The sequence below is a fragment of the Arachis ipaensis genome, chromosome B8 (genome assembly GCF_059453495.1).
Source record: "Arachis ipaensis isolate K30076 ecotype BB chromosome B8, ASM5945349v1, whole genome shotgun sequence".
NCBI lineage: Eukaryota > Viridiplantae > Streptophyta > Magnoliopsida > Fabales > Fabaceae > Arachis > Arachis ipaensis.
In genome coordinates this window covers 137,948,326-137,972,950 of record NC_142443.1, presented here as the reverse complement: position 1 = coordinate 137,972,950, position 24,625 = coordinate 137,948,326, and the positions used below count along the sequence as shown (strand labels likewise).

The 24,625-nt window shown below is 30.7% G+C and overlaps 2 protein-coding genes and 1 long non-coding RNA gene across 3 annotated transcripts; 2 read left to right on the top strand and 1 right to left on the bottom strand.

Moving 5' to 3' along the window:
- Window positions 1–101: 101 nt before the first annotated feature.
- Window positions 102–3,974, top strand: LOC107613385 (kinase with adenine nucleotide alpha hydrolases-like domain-containing protein). The gene is made up of 10 exons (XM_016315351.3): window positions 102–434; window positions 506–588; window positions 792–1,038; window positions 1,211–1,828; window positions 1,929–2,177; window positions 2,272–2,435; window positions 2,517–2,593; window positions 2,683–2,830; window positions 2,968–3,117; window positions 3,207–3,974. Exons 1-10 carry the CDS (start codon window positions 260–262, stop codon window positions 3,444–3,446), a joined length of 2,151 nt encoding a protein of 716 aa, XP_016170837.1. The 5' UTR covers window positions 102–259; the 3' UTR covers window positions 3,447–3,974.
- A 12,360-nt stretch (window positions 3,975–16,334) lies between these two features.
- LOC107611719 (GATA transcription factor 7-like) lies at window positions 16,335–16,991 on the top strand. Its single transcript, XM_016313617.3, has one exon. The coding sequence runs from the start codon at window positions 16,335–16,337 to the stop codon at window positions 16,989–16,991; it is 657 nt and encodes a 218-aa protein (XP_016169103.3).
- A 4,605-nt stretch (window positions 16,992–21,596) lies between these two features.
- Window positions 21,597–22,858, bottom strand: LOC107612016 (uncharacterized). Its single transcript, XR_001613571.3, has 2 exons — window positions 22,682–22,858; window positions 21,597–21,911 (listed from the first exon to the last, which is right to left on the bottom strand). It is a non-coding gene; the product is annotated as an uncharacterized LOC107612016 (long non-coding RNA).
- Window positions 22,859–24,625: the final 1,767 nt, after the last annotated feature.

Genomic DNA, 24,625 nt, shown 5'->3' with positions numbered 1-24,625 from the left:
CCTACACCAGACACACATTAACCCAAAAGCCTGTCGAATCAAGCGGACGGTCCAGATCAAATCTCTTACTTCTAAGTTCTCACCGACCACTGCACCACAAATACACACCCGCAATGCACCGTAACATTTTCCCACTCCCTTTCTCTTAACCAAGACACTTCGTCATTACTTGATCATTCGTTTCTCTCACAGTTTCCAAGGCAAAGGAAAAAAGAGATACAAGAAATTGTTAGTTAGTTAGAGAGAAACCTGTTTTCCGATGAAGTTGATCGGTGTTGATAACGCCGCTTCCTCCACCGTCGACGGTGGACGGAAAGTGCTGGTCGGAGTGAAATTGGATACTCGGAGCCGGCAATTGCTGACGTGGGCGCTCGTTAAGGTGGCGGAGCCCGGCGACCACGTCATTGCACTCCACGTGCTCGACACCATCACTGGTAACTCTCTTCTCTCTCTTTGCTTCGACTTCGTTTGCGTTTTTGTAACGTTACGTGGAATCTCGTTGCAGAAGGCACGTCAACGCTGCTATCTCTCGTGAAGACCTTCAATTCCGTTCTCGCTGCATACGAAGGTTTCTGCAATTTAAAGCAGGTCCGTTTCTCCGTTGTTTCAGTTCCATTTTCTCCCACTCGCATGTTTGGTTGCCTAGAAAACTGAAAACGATTATAAGAAAAATAATAATTAGAAACGAGCAGTTACTGTTTTGGTTGTTGGTAGTATTAACTTATTCTCATTATTTCTCTTTTTTTTTAGGAAGAGGTTTTGGGAACTGAATTCGTGCTGTTTTAATGCAGATTGATTTGAAACTGAAAGTGTGTAGAGGCTCTTCAACAAAGAAGGTTCTGGTGCAGGAAGCGACGTCATTTGGTGTGGAGACTGTGATTCTCGGAACTTCGGCGACGCAGCATACGATCCGGTCGTCGGTGTCGGTTGCTAAGTACTGCGCAAAGAAATTGCCAAAGTGTGTCTCTGTTTTCGCTATTGATAAGAATTGCAAAATTGCGTTCAGCAGAGAAGCTTCTAGAGCACACTGTGATCAAGGTTAATTTTCTTTCAACTTTGTTATGAGTATGATGATTTTGATTTATTATTATTGTTCTCTTCATCTTTTGCCTATGTGAGATGTAGAATTGATCATTCTCTTGGTTAGGAAAAGGAAAATTATAAGAAGAAATTGAGAATGATACAAACTATACTATTGTTAAAATGGCAGAGAAATTACATGAAGATCCATTATTGTTGCTAAAATCGTTGGTGGCTTATGGTTCGAACTTGAAGAGTTGTGAGAGTTGTGCAGCGGTTTTGGCACCACAAGAGGGTTCTGAAACCAATGAACTGATGCAAGGTTTGCCAGAGGATCCTGAAAAAGACAATTCTCTGGCTTTAGTACCGATTCAGAAAGTTGATGATGCTCCTTCGCCTTGTTATTCAATTGTGGTGAGGGGTTCAAATCAGTCGAAACCTGGTTGGTCGTTTCTTCGCCACGTGTTCCACCCCCGAAAGCATACCTCTAAGTCATCACTGAAAAGCTCAATTATTTTCCAGCGCCCTTTGCGGCATCCCAGTTGGCATTTTTCAGCTGTAGTCCACCCAGATCAGAAACAGGCAAGTACTACTGAGAACAATGATCAGTCCAGTTATGCCCTGGATGGAGAGAGTGGTGCAATTGTGCCATTTGGATCTTCTGCCACCTTTCCTATTCCCTCCCTTTGTGGTGACTTGAGTAGTGTTTCTTTAGAATTGTTGGAGGGCTTACGAGAGAAGTACTTGTCTTCGTGTATATCGTATAGTTTGCAGCATCTTGCATCTGCAACAGCTAGCTTTTCACCTGGTTTGCTTGCTTACTCTGACTTTCATTTTCCCTGATTTTGTTCTTGTGATTTTCTTGACATGTCTTCTGACAAGTTTCTATACACACGGTCATTAATCAGAAAATTTGGTCGGCAGAGGTGGAAGTAGTTATGTATACAGAGGACATCTTCCAGATGGCAAGGAATTGGCCGTGAAGATTTTGAAACCATCTGTAGATGTGGTGAAGGAGTTTGTTCAGGAAATTGAGATACTTACAACTTTGGATCACAAGAATATAATATCTCTATCTGGATTTTGTTTCGAGGGAAATCATCTACTACTGGTTTATAATTTTTTATCAAGGGGAAGCCTAGAAGAAAACCTTCATGGTAAATACTTAAAATCTTGGGTTTTCTGCAAGGTATTACATAGATCTTCACATTCTCTAATCAGTCTTTTTTTACCTTGTGCTTTCTACCAAAGGCAATAAGAAAGACTCTGATGCATTTGGTTGGAAAGAGAGGTTTAAGGTGGCTGTGGGTGTGGCTGAGGCATTGGACTATCTGCACAACGGCTGTCCGCAGGCTGTGATCCATAGGGATGTAAAATCTTCAAATATCCTCCTTTCAGATGATTTTGAGCCGCAGGTTAGGCACTTATTACCGTTTGAAATTTTTTTATCTTCATTTTATTTATCCATGTCTTAAACCATGTGGCCATGTACTCAGCTCTCAGATTTTGGACTGGCTAGTTGGGGAACAACTTCTTCCCATGTTGCTTCTACTGATGTGGCTGGAACTTTTGGGTAAGTAACATTCCCTCGTGTTCCTCCTTTGGCTTGGTTGCCTTTACTTTTAATTTGATTTGATGTATGAACACCTTTTCTTTTGACAGATACCTTGCACCTGAATATTTTATGCATGGTAGAGTGACGGACAAAATTGATGTATATGCATTTGGCGTTGTACTCCTTGAGCTTCTCTCGAATAAGAAGCCCATTGACAATGAATGTCCAAAGGGCCAGGAGAGCCTTGTTATGTGGGTAAGTTGTTTTTCCATTGTTATGAATTAAAAACTACTTGTAAAAACAAAAGAAGTGCGTACATATTAAGAACCCAACATCCTACAAGACATGCATTCTAATTCTTGGATCTCAATGTGATTGATGACAATATACAGGCTACACGAATTCTGAAAGATGGGAAGTTATCCCATTTGCTTGATCCAAACCTAGGCTGTGAATATGACCATTGCCAGATCAACAGAATGGTTTTGGCTGCTACTCTCTGCATCAGACGTGCATCTAGATTGCGACCTCAAATCAGTCTTGTAAGTGTTCTATCTGTGCAAATTCACTTGTTTCCATTTTATGCAACTTTAATGTTTTTAATAATATCAGTCGTGTTTTTTAATCGCAGATATTGAAACTTCTGCAAGGTGATGAAGAAGTGACGAAGTGGGCAGAACAAGAAGTTAACACACCAGTGGATCCTGATGGACTTTATGAGGAATCGGTTCCAACCAATATTCAGTCCCACCTTAACCTTGCTTTATTGGATGTGGAGGATGATGCAGTTTCTATCAGTAGCACCGAGCCGACTGTCTCATTGGAGGATTATTTACAGGGAAGATGGAGTCGCTCCTCAAGTTTCAACTAGCCAGTTCTTAACGGTACTCATCTTTGAAGCAAAGTGTTTCACTATATACATATTTTGTTTCCCTAGGTTAGATTATCAAAACCCTTTGCTTTGATCGTGCAAATGGAGTCTTGGAAGAGAGGCGCAATAGTCTAGCCCCCTCCTTGATTTTGTACTTACATATTTGTTCATAGTTCAATGGAAAGGTTTTAATGAGTGCTTGTTGCCAAAATTGTCTAGATTTGAGAAAAGCATAAGTGTATATTCCATGCTGATAGTGGCCTCTTGCTTCTTGGTTGAATGGTGCCACGTCTAAGGTCCACCTAGGATGTTGTGACCATCATGTGCTTTTTCCCTTTTCTAAGGTTTGAAAAAGCGGAATGGTGAAATTGTATTCCTTTTTTTTTTTTTTAATGTGTAAATTTCATTGTATTTATAGATATAGATTCTATTATTACAATGTGTCCAAACCTTAATCGCCCCCCGCTGTTGAACTTCTTGAGGAAATGCGGCTCAACTGAATAAACGGTATATGGACATTTGGACAAAGGAGAAGTTTAAACCTGACCTGTATTATTGTTTATTACCTGTGCTCTTCTGGATTAAGGCATCGTTTGTTTCATGTTCATGTCCATTAGAAATATGGCCTAAGTGGTACATGCTTTTATTGATTACTGTTTGGTTGCTGAGACAAAATTTTAAAAGGGACAACGATACACAAATAAAAATAAAATATAATAATATATGTATTTAGTGTATTAAAGATACTAAAATTATGTTTGGTTACGAGAATAGGATAAAATAAAAAATAAAAAATATAATTATGAAAAATTAATAAAAAAGTAAAAAATAAAATATATTTTTTATTGTGTCTTTTTGTGTTTTTTTCTATTAGAATAAATATAAAATATACTAATTTAGTATATTTAAATATAATATTATTTATTAAATATAATTTTGTGTCTCAAGTGTCCTGGTAAAGAAAGGCAACCTAAGACACATTTTTATACTTTTATCTTTAACTATATTTTAAAATATCAATCTTATCTCTAATTCTAACTCTTCTTTATTTTTTTATCATCTCATTCTTTGTTCTAAGAGTTTGTTTGGGTGAGTTTTTTTTAAAAAAAAAAATTGAGTTATCTTTTTTTTTAAAGATCTTATGAAAAAATAAAAGTAATTTTATGTTTGGATGTTTCATGTAAAAAATTATTTTTATCTATCAATTATATTTGGGTATAATAATATAAAAGTACTTTTGTGTTTATTTATTACATGAAAAATATCTTTTTTTAAGGAAAAAAATTTAAAAAAAAGATGTAAATTACAGCTTCTTAAAAAAGTTTTTTTTTTATCCTTTTAGTACTTTTATTTTTATTACTAAAAATTTGTCAAATACACTAAAAAATAAAAAATAAAAATTTATTAAAAAAACAAATCTTTTTTTATTAAAATAATGACGTCCATACATCCACTAATTCTAACCTCTACTCCTTTTTCTCGTTCCTCCCTCTTCCCTTTCCCACTGTCGTTTCCTTCCATTACTACTGGTACTGCCACTGGCGCCATCCTTTTTCACTCCTCTTCTTTCTCTCTTCCTTCCTCCCTTCACCCTCTACCTTTGTCTTCCTCTCCTTTCCGTCACCATCACTGCCAGGGACGGATTCAAGTTTATGGGTGTGGGGGCAAGTACCCCAGTGAAATTTAAATTGTTTTTAACTAATACATAGTAATAAAATTTATTTGCCCCCACTATATAATTAAATTTGACTCCACTATGATTGTACTTCACTCATCAACTTCAATTATGTAAAAACAAATGGTAATTCAATATTTAAATGAATTTGTTACAATAACTTAAAAAAAACGAGTGAAATAAGTATAAATTTGTTATTTTATAATTATAATTAATAAATAAATTTAAAATTTTAAAAAATATGTTTATATACTTAGTGAATATCACTATTGTGCCCCGTGTGTATGTGTGTGTGAGTATATATATATATATATATATTATTTGATTATTTATTCAAAATAGAAGTAGTTACTAATTTAATATCCAAAAGATTCAATCTCAGTCCGTGCGTCATTATGGTGTTGTCTACTTGCGAGAGGTCGGTCAAGAGGTTTGTCTCATCCTTAGTTTTTATTAGCATGTCGTCCACATATACTTCTATTAAACTCCCAAGGTGAGGTGCAAACACCTTATTCATCAGCCTTTGATATGTGGCTCCTGCATTCTTTAACCCAAAAGGCATAACCACATAGCAATAATTTGATTTAGGCGTGACGAAAGATGTTTTCCTTAATCCGGCTTGTACATCGGAATTTAATTATATCCCGAGTACGCATCCATGAACGATAAGTATTGATATCCCGAGCTAGAGTCTACTAGGGTATCATCATTTGGAAGTGGATACGAGTCTTTTGGACACGCCTTGTTTAGGTTGGTGTAGTCAATGCACATCCTCCACTTGCCATTCTGTTTCTTGACTAGCACCACATTTGCCAGCCAAGCCGGATATTTGACCTCTCTGATGAAGCCGACTTCTAGGAGGGCTTGTATTTGCTCTTCGACCACTTGAGATTGTTCGGGACTGAGCTTCCGTCTTCTCTGCTGAATAGGTCGTGATCCAGGATATACTGACAATTCGTGTGCCATGAGCTCGGGATCTATCCCGGGCATGTCGGAAGCTTTCCACGCAAAGAGGTCGGAATTCTCTTGTAGGAGTCTTATTAGTTTCTGCTTCAAGTCTTCTTTCAAGTTGGCTCCTATGTTGGTGTTCTTACCGTCCTCCTGCCCGATCTGTACCTCTTCAATCTTTCCAACGGACTGTGGTCGCAATTCCTCTTTAGCTCGAATTCTCCCGAGCTCAATGGTATGTACCTCCTTGCTTTTACCTCTCAAGTTTAGGCTTTCATTGTAACACTTTCTCGCCAGCTTTTGGTCTCCCTGGTGGTTGCAATTCCCTCTAGTGTTGGAAATTTCATGCACAGATGGCGGTGAATACCACTGCTCTGAGCCGATTAAGGGTCGTTCTACCTATTAAAGCATTATAGGCCGAACCCACATCAATGACTATGAAGTCGATGCTTAGAGTTTTGGATTTCATCCATTTTCCAAAAGTTGTATGTAGGGGTATGAATCCTAGTGGTTTTATGGGTGTGTCCCCCAATCCGTATAGGATATCAGGGTATGCCCTTAATTTCTTTTTGTCCAATCCCAACTTGTCAAATGCTGGTTTGAACAGGATGTCGGTTGAACTTCCCTGACCCACCAGGGTTCTGTGTAGATGGGCATTGGCAAGAGTCATGGTAATTACCACCGAATCGTCATGTCCAGGGGCAATACCCTGCCGGTCTTCTTTAGTAAAAGATATGGCTGGAAGGTCAGGCAACTCACTCCCGACCTGGTAGACTTCTTTTAGATGTCTCTTACGAGAAGACTTTATGAGTCCTCCTTCAGCGAACCCTCCCGAGATCATATGTATGTGTCGTTCCGGGGTCCGTGGTGGATCTCTCCGATCTTCTTCATCTCGCTTTTTTTTTACCATGATTGTCCGACCTCTCCATGAGATATCTGTCAAGCCGGCCTTCTCGGATCAGCTTTTCTATCACATTTTTCAGGTCGTAACAGTCATTTGTTGAATGCCTATATATCTTGTGGTATTCACAGTATTCGCTACGACTTCTCCCCTTCTTGTTTTTGATGGGTCTAGGGGGAGGTAGCTTTTCAATATGGCAAATTTTTCTGTAAATGTCGACAAGAGAAACTCGCAGAGGAGTGTAAGAGTGATATCTCTTGGGCCTTTCGGGCCGACTTCTTCTTTTTTCTTGGGCTCCCTTTCCTTCTCCCTGGTCGGGTTAGCGTGCCCAGGTCGCCAGCTTGGTTCCCGTAGCCTGGCATTTTCCTCCATGTTGATGTACTTCTCAGCTCTTTTTTGTACATCACTCAAAGAAGTCGGGTACTTTTTCGAGATGGGCTGAGAGAAGGGACCTTCTCGAAGTCCATTTACTAGGCCCATAATCACTGCCTCTGTAGGCAGATCTTGAATTTCAAGACACGCCTTGTTGAACCTTTTCATGTAGTCCCTCAGAGGTTCTCCGACCTCCTGTACTCCCAGGAGACTCGGGCCGTGCTTGACTTTGTCCTTTTAGATTGAAAATCGCATAAGGAACTTACGCGAGAGGTCGTCAAAACTGGTAACCGACCTTGGGGGTAGGCTATCGAACCATTTCATCGCTGCCTTTGTCAGAGTTGTCGGAAAGGCTTTGCAGCGAGTAGCATCAGAGGCGTCGGCTAGGTACATCCTTGGAACTTTTGCCCTCATGATGTCTTCACTGAACGGGTCTTCTCCCCCCAATGGATAATCTTCTCGGTCGCTACGAGAACTCCTACCTCGGAGGTTAGCTTCTAATCTTAAGAGCTTTTCTTCAAGCTCTTTTCGTCGTTCAACCTCTCTCCTTAGGGTTCTCTCCGCCTCTTGTTGTCGCTCCAGTTCTTGTTCCAGCTGCTCTAGCCGTCCTTGGTGACCATCGAACAATCCCATAAGATCGGCAGCATGAGGTTGTCCCTCTTTTTCTGGCTCGTGCACCTCAGAGGGGATTCCTCTTGGGTCTTTCACTCCAGAGGGACCTTCTCGATGTTGACTGCCTGCTCCTTGCAGGGATATTATAGCTTTGTCGTTGTTTATTGCATCTTGCTGCTCTTGCTCAGACTCTGATGCAGTGTGTCCGTCCTCATTCTGGTCGTCCGCCATTATAGGGTGATCTCTCAGTTCTCCGACAACGGCGCCAATGTTACGTGGGTAACCTGAAATAGTTGGGTTGGGCTAGGAAGAAAGGCCCAAGCGTCAGAGGAATGGGATCTCCGACTCGGTGAGCACCTAGGTGTCTCCGTCCGAGCTGTATATGTGAAAGAATAGGGGGTGGTACCTGCAAAGACACTCTGATGCCTAATTTAGCAAGGGGATAAGCAGGTTTAAGAGTATTGGCACTTAGTGTTACCTGAGCATGTCAGTGTATTTATAGTAGTGATCCAATAACTACCGTTGGAGTAGTTCCACTTCTAAAGGTGGATAACCGTCCCTTTATCTTAGGGTTATTGGGATATTGCTTTTGGAAGTGGGTTGAGAGATTTCAGGAGCAGTTACTTATTTGAATAAGTGTTATTTGCCAGCTCATGTCGAGTCCAACCTCTTTGGAGAGGAGCCTATGTCTAGCCTGACCTCTTAAGATGAGGTCGGGTGGGTGGTGAAGGCCAATCTTTGGATTAGGCCTTTTTGGCTTATTTGGACCAGGACCATAGTGTTGGCCAGGATATGAACAATAATAATACCGTCTATTTAGACGTATATACTAATTATGTTAAAAATTTAACTTTTTTTTTTCAGCCATAAACTCAAAAGAGCACAATTAGCTCATTTTGGTGACAAACAATATCATTGCAGGTAACTGTTATTAAATATAAATTCATAATAAATCAGATGTAATGTCATTTAGTTTACATTTTGTCATGCATAAACTAAGATTAATGTCATTTTTTTGTCTTTTCAAAAAACTCAGTGCAAAATAAGATATCTCAATTCTACAGATTTTAATTGAATTAATTGAATTCGTCCCTATAATAAGAAATCAATTTAATTGAATAATCTTAAATCGTTTATATAATTATTTTTATGGAAAAAAATGTGACAGATTTTCAAGACTCAAAAAGTTATTAATAAGAAGATGTATAATAAATTACGAAAGATTTTTTTTAGATACGCTATTTTTATATTCTCCTATTTTGTTTATTAATTATTCTTATAGTTCGATATTCAAAAACAAAAAAATAAGCATTCTCATTTTTTTTTGTTTTTTCACTATTTATAGGGAAATAAGGCATCTTCAGATCAAAATCCATATTTTGACCTACCACTTAAAAAAAATGAAGACAAATATAAATATCCATGATATTTAAGCAAAATTATCTTTTGTAAATAACTGACATGTATTTTGATTTATATATACTCTTTCTGAATCAGGATAATATTATTATTATCATTTTTTTAATTATGTTTTTTCTGATAATATATATACCTCTTTATTGTGTGTTTTTATAATTTAACATTTTAAAAATTATTTATAGTAATTTTAAGGTAAAAAAATATGATATAAATAAAATCACGTCAATATTAAAATAATGACAAAAATATTTATCTAATAAATTTGAAGAATGAATAATATATTAATAAAAAAATTAATTTTTTAAGAAACAATAAAAAACAATAGAAAAGCGGCTAGTGCCTATTGAGCCGTTAGTATGTTATAAATAAACTATCTATTTTATATATGTGCTTAGATAAATTAAGGGTGATAATAAAAAATTAATAATATGTTAAAAATAAAAAATATTTTGTCATTTATTTTATAATAATATAAAAGAAAATTTATAATATATATTTATTTAATTTTTAAATTTTATTTCATTGGAGAATTCAAGCAATAAATTATGTACAAAATACTATGTTAAATTAAAGACATTCGTCTCACATTTTATTTTAATTTAATAACATTCTTTTGAATAAAATTATACTTTAACTTTAAGAAAAAAATATTTTTTGAGTAACTACCTTTGCACCTTCTATTTCCTCTGTTTCAATGACTAGGATATCTTTGAGATTGGAAGCAAACCATGAGAAGTAGTCAACATTCTAAAATTATAATTAATAATTAATTATTTTATATAAATTAAATACTACTAATGACTAAAAAATAAAAAATTAATTAATTTTTAATAAAAATTACAATTGTAACTGCACCTATAATTTGAATAGGGTGAGCCTCTCTAAATTTATTTATAAGGTCCATATCATCAGTTATCTTTTTAACTTTATAAGAAGGTAAAAAATTTAGATTATCATATATTTAGACTTTAACGATAAAGAAAAAAGTCTTGTCAATTAGGTTGAGTGAAAGTGTAGGTGTATCTGACGGATCTCCTTTCTACAAGGTATCATTTAACATATTAATAATAAAAAAATATAAAAATTATCATTAAAAATACTTCCGTCAATGATTCTAGAAATAAATATATACTGGTTAGAACCTACCAATAAGAATGAATTAAGTATCTCTACACAACTCTTTCTCAATATTTATTTTGTCTCCTTATCAAATAGTACAAAACATGCACAATTATAGTCATCAATGACACCAAACTTAAATCGGTACCTTATTGTTATACGAAAATTAATTGAATAATTACTTATTATTAATTATTATCATTATTAGCTTAGGAATAAATTTTAATTAATTTGAGTTGACTCATACAATAATTATGTGAATTTATTAGTCTAAGAATAAATTTAAATTAAAATAAATTTGATTTAGTTTTTTCAAAAATTTTAATTTATGAGTAAATAATTTAAAATTAAAAAGTAACAACTTAAACAAATAATAATAAGTTATACGTTAAAAGAGTAATGTGCAAATAATTTAAAATTTAAAAAATAACTACCTAAGCAGAAAAACTTAAAATTTAGAAAATAACAACTTAAGCAAATAACTTAAATTTAAAAAGATCAACCTAAGTAAATAATAATTTATAATTTATAAATAAAATTTTAAAAATTCAAAAAAGTAATATGCAAATAAATTAAAATTAAAAAATAACAACCTAAGCAAATAATTTAAAATTTAAAAAATAACAACCTAAACAAATAACAATTTATAATTTTTAAAAATTTTTAGTGACAATACTAAGTAAATAATTAGTTTAAAAATATTAAAAACTAAATATTTAACAACCTAAGAAAACATAATTTAAAATTTAAAAAGTAACAACCAAAGCAAATAATTTATAATTTATAATTTATAAATAAAATTTTAAAAATTTCTAGTGACAACGCTTAAGCAAATAAATTCTCAAACTCAACATATAAGCGGCTCCCTATTTGTATTACTATAAAGATAAAGATTTAAAAACTAACAACCTAAACAAATAATTATTTATAATTTATAAATAAAATTTAAAAATTTAAAAGAGTAATATGCAAATAAATTAAAATTAAAAAGTAACAACTTTAACAAATAATTTAAAATTTAAAAAATAACAATCTAAACAAATAAAAATTTATCATTTTTAAAAGTTTCTAATGACGACACCTAAGTAAATAATTAGTTTAACAATATTAAAAATTAAATATTTAACAGCCTAAGAAAGTTTAATTTAAAATTTAAAAAGTAACAACCAAATAATAATTTTTAATTTATAAGTTATAAATAAAATTCTAAAAATTTTTAGTGACGACACTAAACAAATAAATTCCCAAACACAACATATGAGCGCCACGTCAGGATAAGACCTCCCATTTTGTATAAGAGCTTCCCATTTATATTACTATAAAGATAAAGATGTATATTTTATTTTAGAAGTCGTAATACCACGCCACCTCTATTGTAAAATATAAAATTTATTTGCTTTTCTATTGAGGTAAAAAAATATTTTTATATTTTTATTTATAAAATTATAAATTTAATATGAATAATTAAAAAATAAAATATTTTAAGTTATTTAATATATATGAAAAGTATAAAATAAATAAATTTAAATTAAATAATTAAAAAAAATTGTTGTTATTATGTATAAAAAAGTCAAGATAAAAATTTATTAACATTATTTATAAATTAGTTATTTATATATTAAATTTATTTTTTTTAATCCTATTTAATTTGAAATAAATTTAAAAATTTATATTTATATTTAAAACATTCTTTTTTTAATACATAATTTTAATAAATAAAAAAATTATGTTAATCTTATATTAAACATCTTTAATTATTTTTAATTTTATTATTATTTTTTAATTATTAATTTTTATTTTGATTATATCATCTCATCGTATTATACACTATTATTTTCTCTTATTATTATTTTACATGTATGACTATTATTGTCTTGCCGTCACCATGATGTTACCTTGTTTTATTCTCTTTTTTCATTTTCTTCTTCTATTAATCCCGAACACAATCAATTACCATCATATCATATTACCATTATCGCAGCTCTTATTTTTGTTTATCACTTTGATGCATACATATCCATTTGTGTTAACTTTTGAATTGTTAAAGATTTATTAAAAGAATTTTTTTTGTTTGATTTAGATATCTAGGTGTATAACTATTATAAATATACTTATTTTTAATACTTACTTGTAAAGTCATATTTTATCATTTAAAAAAAATAAGATATTAAGCATTTTAAAATTTTGTATAGAATAATTAAATAAAAATAAAAAAAATTTATTAGTTATTTAATTTCTTTAATATATAGTATAATTGAATTTAAATTAATTTAGGTATAATACTAAAATCATTATGTTGTTACTATGTGTAACAATGAAGATAAAAATTTATAAATATTTGTAAATTTATTTATTTCTCAATTATATTTAATTTGAAGCAGATATGAAAATTTGCATTTTTTTTGTTTCCTATGGTATCCGCAACTCGACCGATCAAGGACTAATCCGTCGCGAATCTGAACATCATTTAAGGGTCTGCCGTTGGCCAATGGGTTACTGCATGCATAAGGCGGGATTCGAACCCCGACACTTGCTTAAGCGGACGAGTGAGCTGACTACTCGACCAACCCAAGTTGGTTATGAAAATTTATATTTAAATCACTCTTTTTCTAGCATAATTTTATTAGCTAAAAAATTTTTTAAGAATTATTATTTGCTTGTTACTTGTTAAAAATTCCAAAATATAAAATGGTTATAAGATAAAAAAAAATTTACTTAAATATAATTTTTATAAGGTACTCTATGAATGAACTCAGGTGAATGAGTATTATATGTAAAATGAATGCTAATATATTGGTACAAAAATTATTCTGTATAATTTTTTTCAAAAAAATATTGTCTATTAAACTATTTTACTTTTATTCTTTTAAAAGCATACTCATAATAAAAAAAATTCGCATGAATAATTTACCTACAATAGAAAATTCTTGATAAAGTTGTTGTGAAAAATGTGTAAAAGTTTTTTTTATTCAACGTAACTCATTGATATACGGGAAAAAATTTTTTAATAATAAACTTCTCTAGGGTAATATTGGAACTTAAATTTAAACGCCAATTGACATTATATACGGTGTAGGTACTTAGAGTATATTAGAAGAGTATGATAAAAAAAAAATAATTTTATGTAAATTTATTTTTTAAAAAATTGTTCCTATTGAACTATTTTATTTTTATTTTTTAAAAATATATCCAAATAATAAAAATCTATAACAATAATTTACATCCAATACAAAAATCTTAATGAGATTACTTTAAAAAAAATAAATAAAATTTTTTTTATTTAACGTAACTGATGAAAGAAATTTTTTAATAATAAACCTTTCTTTAGGAGCAATATTGGAACTTAAACTCCAATTATCTTTATATAAGGTTTTATGTTATATTTAAGTAAAATGAGAATGATGGAAGAGAAGATGAATAAGAAAAGAAAAAAAAAAAAAGAGTTTTTTTTACACAGTAACATGATATGATAGATAGTAAAAGAGAAAAGAGATAATTTTGGAAGTGTTGTGATTGTGTGAATTAATTAGATGAGAGAGAATGTGAATGTATGTGATAAGAGAGTAGATGAAGTAGTAGAAATTTTTTAATATGGAATAACTGACCTATAATAGGATAGATTATTAGAAATGACAAAATTAAAAAAAAAAATTTGGACACTAAATTTACGTATTGACATTATATATTGTTATAGATGTATTGACATTATATATTGTTATTATAGATAATAAAAATAAATTTAAAATAAAAATATCAGAGTTAAAACATTGAATATATTATAAAGAATGAAGGTTGGTGGTTTAATTAACGTACTCTTTTTAAATAAATTTAAAATAAAAATAAATTTAAAATAAAATATTTATGTACTCTTTTTTTATGTACTCTGTTGAAATAACATTATTAACTGCCCATTTCAAATTTTTATATACTCCTATATAATAAACGAAATTTAAAATATAATTATATTTAAATTATATTTTAAATTTTTATGTCCTCCTATGTAACAAACAAAATTTGAAATATATGTAATTTGAATTTAAAAATTAATACTCAAGATTATATCAAAAATTTAAAAATTTTAGATTTAATTATTCTATTGATTCCTATAGTTTTGCTAAATTTTCAATTAGGTTCCTATATATATTTTTTTTAATTGGGTCTCTACATCAATTTTTTTTTTCAATTAGATCCCTCTTAACAGGCTTAATTTTATAGAGACCCAACTAAAAGGGAAAAAAGTATAAGGACTCAATTAAAAAAAATTAGTGTAAGGACTCAATTAAAAAGAACAAGAAATATAGAGACCTAATTAAAAATTTCGTAAAATTATAGGAACCAATAGAATAATTAAACCAAAATTTTAAGCAATAGAATTAATAATGGGTAATTAAACAACATGCTGATGTGCTTACGTGCTTTCACCGTTTCACTTAACATGTTTATGGACAATCCATCTCCTCTTTTATTTAAATGTACATAAAACATTTTAGATTAAATTATAAATTTGAAAAGAGCAAGGCCAGCAACTTTTGTGATTGGTAGCCATCAAATAGCCATCAATGATAATTTAATGGTGTGAGATTGGTGTGAGATTTCATCCAATGACTCACCTTTCTCTGCTGGTTACATGCTGGCCAAAATTCAACAAAACTGCTTGAAAAATAAAAATAACTGTTTGCCAATTGTTAGGAGAAGTTGATGGAGATAGTGGAAAGAAAATTGAAACGGCACGTAGAGAGTGGGAGATGACGTGAGAGATAACTTTATCTCTCACGTTATCTCCCAATCCTCACGTGGAAGATAACCTTTTCAATTCTCTTCCCATTATCCCCATCAACCTTTCTTAAGAATTGGCAAACAGTTATTTTATTTTTAAAATTTAAATCAATCCAATTAGATTATAATTTAATCTAAAATCTTTTATGTACTCTTTTTTAGTCTTAATATTGTCTTATTTACACTGTAAACGAGATACATATAAAATTATCTCGTTTATAATATAAACGAGATAAGAGAAATATTTATTTTAATAAATATTTTTTAAATTATTATTTTTATAATTATTATAACTAATTTATTTATTAAAATAAAAAACCCGAAAACTGCACGTCGTATGGTAAGAGAAGATTGACAAAAAACAAAACAAATTCCTATGCCTATATTTGAATTTTTTTAATTTGACTGTACGACTAAAATATTTGCTAATATTCCATTCGATTTAAAAAAAAGTAATGAAATATATCAATTTTTATTTTTAAAATTGATATAAATTAAATTATTAATATTTTTTTATTTTAAAAATTATATTTTTATACTTATAAATATTCATGTCTCGTTTACAATATAAATGAGATATATTTATAATTAATTCGTTTATATTTTAAACGAGATGAATAATAAAATATAAAAATATAAATTATGTTCAAATTATCTAGATCAGTAAATAAAATATTTAAAATATTTATTTATTTAAGATTAAAAATACTTATGTATATTTATTGTTTAAGATTAAAAATTTAAGATAATAGATAATGATGTCGATAAAAGGAAAAACAAATAAAATAAAAGAAGATAATGCACCGGATTCGAAAAGATAAAAAAAAAGATAATGCACCGTTTAAATTTAAATAAAATTTGAACGTAAATAGAATCATATCTAGGTAAATCAAAAGTGATAAACATAGCATCAAATAATTTAATTTTAAAGATGACAAACATATGGGGTAACTTATAAATACCCATTAATTGGTCAATTATTCCCCACTATATGATGTATGTTCATCCTCTTCCTGTTTTCAACCACATCCATCATAGTATATACATTTGTTCCTTCTTTAACTTGATGGCCTCTGACCATAACTTTCTAGACTTTTTTCTCGAGGAGATAGAGTTTGAGAATGAAAGAGAGGATGATCAGTTTTATTCTTATGATTACAACAATGAATTGTCAAAATCTGAAAGCCAGCTATGTGTCCCTCCAGATCCCGTAGAAGATTTAGAATGGTTTCCGAATTTTCAAGACGATTTAATATCTTTAAAGAACTATGATGACTACATATCATCACAGCCACAGAATGATTATTTTGTTGATGATAACTCCAGTCAATCTCGCGAAAGCTTCGATCAACCGGCTACTCCTCACCAACAAAAGGAAACTAAGTCAAAGCATGAAGATACCGGCGTAAAAGACGATGAGAACGATGAGTATGTGTTGATGGATATGAACGGTCGTAGAAAAAGGAAAAAGTTCAGGACAACCGTTAACAGGAAGCCGAGGAAAAATATGAAATTTGAAATTAAAAGATGTACTCATTGCGAAGTAGAGGAAACTCCTCAATGGAGGAATGGACCCATGGGTCCCAAAACATTGTGCAATGCATGTGGTGTGCGCTACAAGTCTGGTAGGTTGTTACCGGAATATCGTCCCAAGGCAAGTCCATCTTTTGATAGCAGTAAACATTCCAATTATCACAAGAAGATAACAAGGAAGTTTCGTTAATTAGTCTATCCTTCATAGAATTAATTACTAGTTTAATCATTAATAGTTCACTAGATGTTTTATCTTTTCTCATTCATTTATGTTGTGAATAATTTATTTTTTCAATAATTATGTTTCTATTTATTTTAAAATTAAATATTTTAGTCAAAACTAATTTAAAAAATTATATATAATTATCAAATCAACTATGTTACTATGTTAGTGTTCGTGGTTGAAACGAGGTCACGATTTTTTTCTGGTATTTAGTGCTCATTATTGTGGGGATTCGACGGTTGCAAGATCAAATGACATGACCATGGTAGTATTTGCGATTATCTCGTGAAATCAGTTATGACCTTAATCGATTATAAAATATAAAATATATATTAAAAATAAATTAAACAAAATATATATATATATATATATATAAATAAATAATAATTAATTTAATAACTAATTTTGAAGCTACAAAAAGTTATTTTCATTATCAAATAGATTAATTTAGTACATTGTTATAATATTGTCACAAGTATATATATATATATGTATGTGTGTGTGTGTGAAAAAAATAAACATGCAAGTATATTTAGTATATATACGAATTCATTTATTCATATGACAATGTTATATACTCTTTTAATCAGATATACTATACATTTAGATATCCTGTATTTTTTAATAGCTATATGCAATTACATATTATTTTGTGCTAGTTATATATAAGTTGACTAATTCACTTAAAAGAAATTTGAATTCTAGAAAAAATATAAATTTACCTAATTTTCTTTTGATTAACCAAATTATTAATTAATTTACCTCGCTAAGAATAGAAAAAATCATGCTATTTAATCAATTAAATCTGTATTTTTAAAACCACACTATATATGTTTAATATTGAGTTTAATTAGATTACAATTCTAGAGTTTTATTTTAAAAGAGTTAAATTATAATTAATAATAATTCAAATTTTAAATTTAAATTTAATAAATATAACTAATTTGTCAAATTCTGATGGGTTCACCTTAAGATTTCAAACAGATTGATAATATTTTTAAAACCACACTATATATGTTTAATATTGAGTTTAGTTAGATTACAATTCTAGAGTTTTAGTTTAAAAGAGTTAAATTATAATTAATAATAATTCAAATTTTAAATTTAAATTTAATAAATATAACTAATTTGTCAAATTCAATGGGTCATTTGTTTATATACTCTTCTTCTCTCTCGCACACTTCTCCTTGCCATCTCCACCTTAGTTGCCGAAGGGGTGGTTCTACCTTTAAATACTCAGGCATTTCTTGCTAACCAGATTTGCCATGAGGTTTGCTGCTGTTGCTCTTTTATCGTTCGGATTTTCCTCCAATCTTAGTTCTGCTTCCAGGCGAATCCACCACTCCTATGGTTCTCACTCTTGAATTGGCCATGGCAGATTTGCGCATCTCCAAGCTTCAGTCGCATCTGGGCACTCCAAGAAACAATGAAAACACTTTCTTGTGACTGATTGTATTTTGGGCACCAGGGTTCAATAGATTGTATTTGGGCATTCAACCTTTCTTTCACAGGGAATCCTCCATGCATCAGTTTCCAGAGAATTTTCCATATGCTCCTCCATAAGTCATTTTTTTTTTTGCATTGTTCTGGCAGATATTCAGTTGGTAGGTGGTAGAATTTAAAGACTATTTTGTATCCCGAAGCAACAGTGAAGCCGCCCCCTTTCTCCAGCATCCAAGTAACTCTATCCTCTATCTCATAAATTGAAGTGTTGAAGTTTTGATTATTGCTATAGCTACTTCTGGATTGAAATTGGACTGAATTAAGTTCTGGTTCCATATTCTGTTTAAATGCTGTAATTGTGAAATCCATTCCAGATTAGCAGTCATTGCTATTGAATGTTGATGTTAAATCCCTTTCCTACTTCCCATAGTATACCTTTTCTAGCACATTTCTGCCCTCGATAATACTCATCCAATCTCTTAGGAAGCTTGAATATTTGTAATATTTGCTCTGTAATACTTTATTGATGAGTGAATTAAGTCTAGAAACTAACCTCCAACCTTGCTTTGCGAGCATGGCAAGATTAAAAGCCTTCAAATCTTTAAAGTTTAGTCCCCCTTATTTTCTGACCTTTTCTGCCCCCACCAAAATTGGAGTATGGTTCTCTGAATCTCTTCAATTAGTGTCTCCGGTAACTTGAAACAACTTAGTGTATATATAGGTATCACCGTTGCCACCGCCTTAATAAGCACTTCGCGTCCATTAGAAGATAATAGAGCCCTTTTCCAGCGTCTGAGCTTTTGACACACCCTATCTTTAATGTAGTTAAATATTGCTTTCTTTGATCTATGAATCATTGCCGATAAACCCAAATATTTGTTTTGATTGCCAACATGAGCGACAGGGAGAATCTCCGCCAAATGGTCTCAGACTAGAATTGGGGGAGTGGATCCTCTCCAGTAGTAAAAAAATTGGATGTTGTACAGTGTTTAATCTAACCGTTCATTGCTTTCTCTCGTCTATTTAATTTTGGTCCCACTTAGAGAATTAAAGGTGAAAAATCACACTTTATTCTCTCAAGTGTTTTTTTAACTGCAGAGGATCCATTTCCCTAGAATTGGTGTGTTCTTACTAAAGAAGGCTGATGACTTGTCCAAGTTTACCCCCTTGGCCATCAATTTCTTCGTAAGTCTGTAGGACCGCTAGCAATCTCTAGCACTTTCCTTCTGAAACTTTGCTAAAAAGAATTAAATCGTCTGCAAAGAAAAGATAATTGATTGTCGAACACCTCTGATTGAGTCTCAAACCAAATATTTCCGGCCTCTGTTCTCTGTGGAGCAGATGGGATTGTCCCTCTGCGCAAAACAAAAATAGGTAGGGAGATAGAAGATCACCTTGTCGTAATCCTCTACATGGTTTAAAATAACCATGAAGTTGTCCATCCACAGTAAATCCACAATAACAAAGCAAGATACCGTCATTACAAGTTCCTCAACCCACTTCATCCATCGATCACAGAAACCTAGCTTCTTCATCACCTTCCAAACAAAACTTCATTCCACCCTATTATAAGCCTTGCTCATATCCAACTTTAATGCCAAATCATAATCTCCTTACCTTCTATTTTTGAGAAAATGCATGAATTCTGTGCAATTAGGACATTATCACTAATCAACCTACCCTTTATAAAAGCACTTTAAGAATCACTGATTAGTCTATTCATAATTGATTGAAACCTGTGCACCAGAATTTTAGATATGATCTTATAAAAAACAGAACTAAGGGTAATAGGTCTAACTTGTTTCATAGAATTAGTGGATGACACCTTAGGTATGAGACATATGTGAGTATGATAAAAGCTAAATTTTACCTCCGTAGAAAAAGCTTCTAACAACCGCTGGCACATCTTCCTTTATTGTACTTCAAAAGAATTGAACAAATTTTGCTGTAAATCCATCATCTCCCAGAGCTGAAAACGAGTTGATGGAGAAGACTACTGCTTTAATTTCCTCTTCAATCACTAGCCTACACAGCATTCTATTAGTGGCTGCATATATTTGTTGGCATATTCCATCCAATTCTGCAGCCAGATCTCTAGGACAGCTTGTTGTGAATAGATTTTCAAAGTATTTCTATGCAACTTCCACTATTTCTACTGGTTCCTTTGCCATATTCCCCTCTTCACCCTCCAACTCCTTTATTCTATTTTTCTGGTTCCTCGTTTGAAACTTGAAATGAAAAAATTTGGTATTTCTATCTCCCGAGTTGAGCCATTGCACCCTAGACTTCTCCCTCCAATACCATGAGTATTTCACATATTATCGTCACGCGATAATAATCTAAAATCAATGGGTCATTTGACTATTTAAAAGAGTTTTCAAATTTCCTCAATTAGTTTTTTTTTTTTTTTTTTGAATTCTCCAACATAAATTACGTTTACCTCTACCTAAATTTTCATCAAATTCTGGATTTTTTTTAGATAGACTATTAAAACGGTAACCAAAAAATTATGGCGCTAACAGATAATCCTAAAAGACGTAAACAACAAAATAATCTATAAAAGATTTTAAAATTTTACAAAGGTGACCAGACGATAATTATTTTTATTTGTTAATGAAAAATGCCAAAGAAATTACCAGAAGAAAATCAAGAAATGACTTGGTTAACTGTATTGAAGTTCATAATTACATGGATTTTTAATTATTTTTAAAATAATAATTACATAATACTTTTAATTATTTTAAAATAGTAAAAAGAAGAAACCGAAACTAGCACCACCCATTTGCATATAGCCCAAATCCAATTTTCAGGTACTCTTGATCAAAATATTGGTACTATGCATAAAAGGGATTATTCAATGATCCTGAGCCTTGGCATATCTAATTCTCTTTCAAAATTTTCTATATATGATTTGGACTATCATGACTCACAAGACGAGCTATACGAGACCCTCCAGAATTTCACCTTGGGCCTTTATATCATGACTCACAAGAACAGTAAATGAACCAAACAGTTTCTCAGAGTTAAAATTCAAAATTAAGTATAGCACAGCTAAAGTCACAAACCTCTGCAACTTCCTAAATAAAATAAGCATACACCTAATAGACCGTATTAACACATAAAACTACGGATTCAAAAAAACAAAAGGTGTTCAATTTAAACATATTTAAGTAGAAATGATCCAGAATTAAAGTTCCACTCCAAAGTCTAGAGCTGGATTCGAAAGAAATATAATATTTAAGTCATTTATGATATGCTAAGCAATACACATCCTCTATTTATTTTCTTAATGTAAAAGAAAAAAGATCCTGAATGTTCACCTTGTTGAAAACAGCCACACATGATTTGTGGGTAGGCGCCATTTTCTGCAGAAAGCAATTATTTCAGGAGTTGAATAGAACCTTGGTTTTCCATTGCCCAGTTCAGTAAGTGCTGTAACTACCGCTGTTCAGAAAAAGAAAATATCAATGAATTTAAGATCCAAAAGAATGTCACGCAAAACTCCACATGGAGTAAATCTTTGGAATCATTTGAGTTGGATGCATTTGTTGTTTCCATGTAAGAATTAACTCAGACACTTGTGTGGAAAACTTCATTGCTTTCTCAACTCCAGATACTGGGGAAATCAGTGACCCGTATACCTTCAATTGTTTTAATTGTCAAGGTTGTGGATCAGAAAGAAGTTAATAAAAGATCTAAGGATGATGTAGACCAAACCTTGCTTTAATATATATTTGAAACAAAGAATTAACATGACAAATTTGTAATGATTTCCATGACCATGAAGCTTTGATGTTGTGTATACACCATTAGTTAACAATTTAACATTGAGTTTCCTTAAACTAGAGATTAAATAAAAGTAGCAATACAATCCTAGACTGGTATCATTAACAACCACATGGACAGAAAGGTGCATGCACAACAAGAGAGATCACAAAATGCATTGAATTATGAAGACGAAACACAACTGGGAAGATATTGATTTTTTTTTTTTTTAAATAAGAAAAACAGAAAATGAAGTCACAACGAGCTTCAATCGGCACAACGACCATCAGAGAGCCAAAATGTGAAAGGCCTCGGCGGCTAGGGTTTGGCTTATACAAACTCAGAAAAAACCCTAAAATCCAAATAAGAATAAACTCAAAACTAGAACAAAGTCAGAATAAATCAGGAATTGAAAGCCATACACAAGAACCCAAAATAAATGTTATTACCTGAAGCATCTCCATCTGAAAATAAGACTTGTTGATCAGGGTAAGGACGCAACGAACCAACAAGATAGAGATGAGAGGACACGATGTACCGGTAAGGAGGAGGCGATGAGACTGGAGGTTGAGGGTAGAGGTTAGACTATCGGTAGAGAACTCATTCTAATCCTTGTTTATAGTTCATAAAAAAAATACCTCTCCATCAGTTTTTATGTTATAAATAGTAAATAAGAATTTAAAATATTTTTCTTTTTTTCATTAGGGAACTGTTTATATTATGATTTTATTTAATTAATTAATTAAAATAATTAATATAATTATTATTTTTTTACAATAATATCTTTTAAATTTATAAATTTAAAAATAATTTATTATTAAAAATATTAATATTAAAAAAATTATATATAAAAATAATACATAATATATAATCAAGATTACATTAATTTATAAAATTACTTAATATAAAAGAAATAGTTAAGCTTTATAATTTTGTAATGTGATTAACATTTTAAATTTTATAAATAATAATAAATAACTCATTAAAAACTTATTTTATAATGTGTAAAAAATTAAATTTATTTTTATATAAATAAATTTAATTAATTATAATTTAATATAATTTTTTATATTAATTATAATTTAAATAATTAATATAAATTATTAATTAAATAAAAATATAATTATTTAATTAATTTTTTTAAAAAATAACTTGTCAAATAACAAATTATTGGTGATATAAAGTCCCTCTGAGAAAGAAAAATTCCTCCTTTTTAAAATTTGTGCAAGAACTCATTTGCTTTTTTTTTCTAATGGTTTAAATCTCTGTGTGTCAAAAAAAGTAGGAGAGGAGCTCACTCTTAGAGGTGCGGATTTCAAATCAAGGACAAAAAGGGAGAGTAGGCTGCGGAAAGCGACCAACTGAGTGAGAAAGATTTTGCGGGAATGGAATTTCGATTTGGCGGGATGCGAAAGATAAGGAAAAGAGTGAAATAGGAGAAGAGTTTTGGAGTAATAGAGTTTTAATTTGAAAATTTTTGGAGGGTGAACACTTGCATACAATTATATCATGTGAAGTTAAAAGAAACTGTTAAATAATAACATATAAGTTTCTACAATTTTTGTAGTGTTTGAGGTTTTTGGTGTCGTTCATGCTGATATTTATAGTCTTTTCTCTTTATTATTGTACTTTCTCTAGTGTTTGTTTTTAGATTAATACTGAAATTTAGTATTGTATTTAATAGTTAAAAATTGATAAAACTAAAATTTTCAAGTTTTGACATAAAATTTTAGTTTTGTTAATACTTTAAATAAATTAAAATACCAAAAATTTGGAGATAGAGATAAAATTTTAATAATTTTTTTTAAATATTTTTATTTAATTTTTTAAATTCTAAATTTATCAAATAATTTTTATATTTATCTTAAATTAAATATAATATTGAGACATAATTCAGTCTAATATATTTTATACTAAATATAATATAAAAACTTAATTTTTTTTAAGCAAATAACTTTACACAACATGGTAGAGCAAGTGAAAACAAAAAACAAAATAAAAGTAAAGTTATAACCCGTAGTCATTTTCTATATTATCATTATCAATTGTAAGAGTTAACACTTTGCCATTCTTGATAGCTTTTAACCATTTATTAATGACATCTTTTATATCCGAGTATTTGTTTAAAAAACTTAATTTAATAACAATTTTTGTCTTTCAATCTTAATTATTTAGTGCATGTTTGGGCGCCATTATTTTGTTAAAAAAAGATCTTTTTTCAATGAAAAAAGATCTTTTTTTATTTTTTAACGTGTTTGGCAAATTTCTAGTAGTAAAATAAAAAAAAGATCTTTTTTGAGAAGCTGTAATTTACATCTTTTTTTAAAAGATCTTTTTTCCTTAAAAAAAAGATGTTTTTCATGTAATAAATAAACAAAAAAGTACTTTTATAT

Excerpts from the sequence above, each read along its gene's own strand:
- LOC107613385 (XM_016315351.3), top strand. The coding sequence starts at position 260 with ATGAAGTTGATCGGTGTTGATAACGCCGCTTCCTCCACCGTCGACGGT. Across the intron at positions 1,039-1,210 it reads TAGAGCACACTGTGATCAAG|AGAAATTACATGAAGATCCA; the intron begins GTTAATTTTCTT and ends TTAAAATGGCAG. Across the intron at positions 3,118-3,206 it reads TGCGACCTCAAATCAGTCTT|ATATTGAAACTTCTGCAAGG; the intron begins GTAAGTGTTCTA and ends TTTTAATCGCAG.
- LOC107611719 (XM_016313617.3), top strand. The coding sequence starts at position 16,335 with ATGGCCTCTGACCATAACTTTCTAGACTTTTTTCTCGAGGAGATAGAG.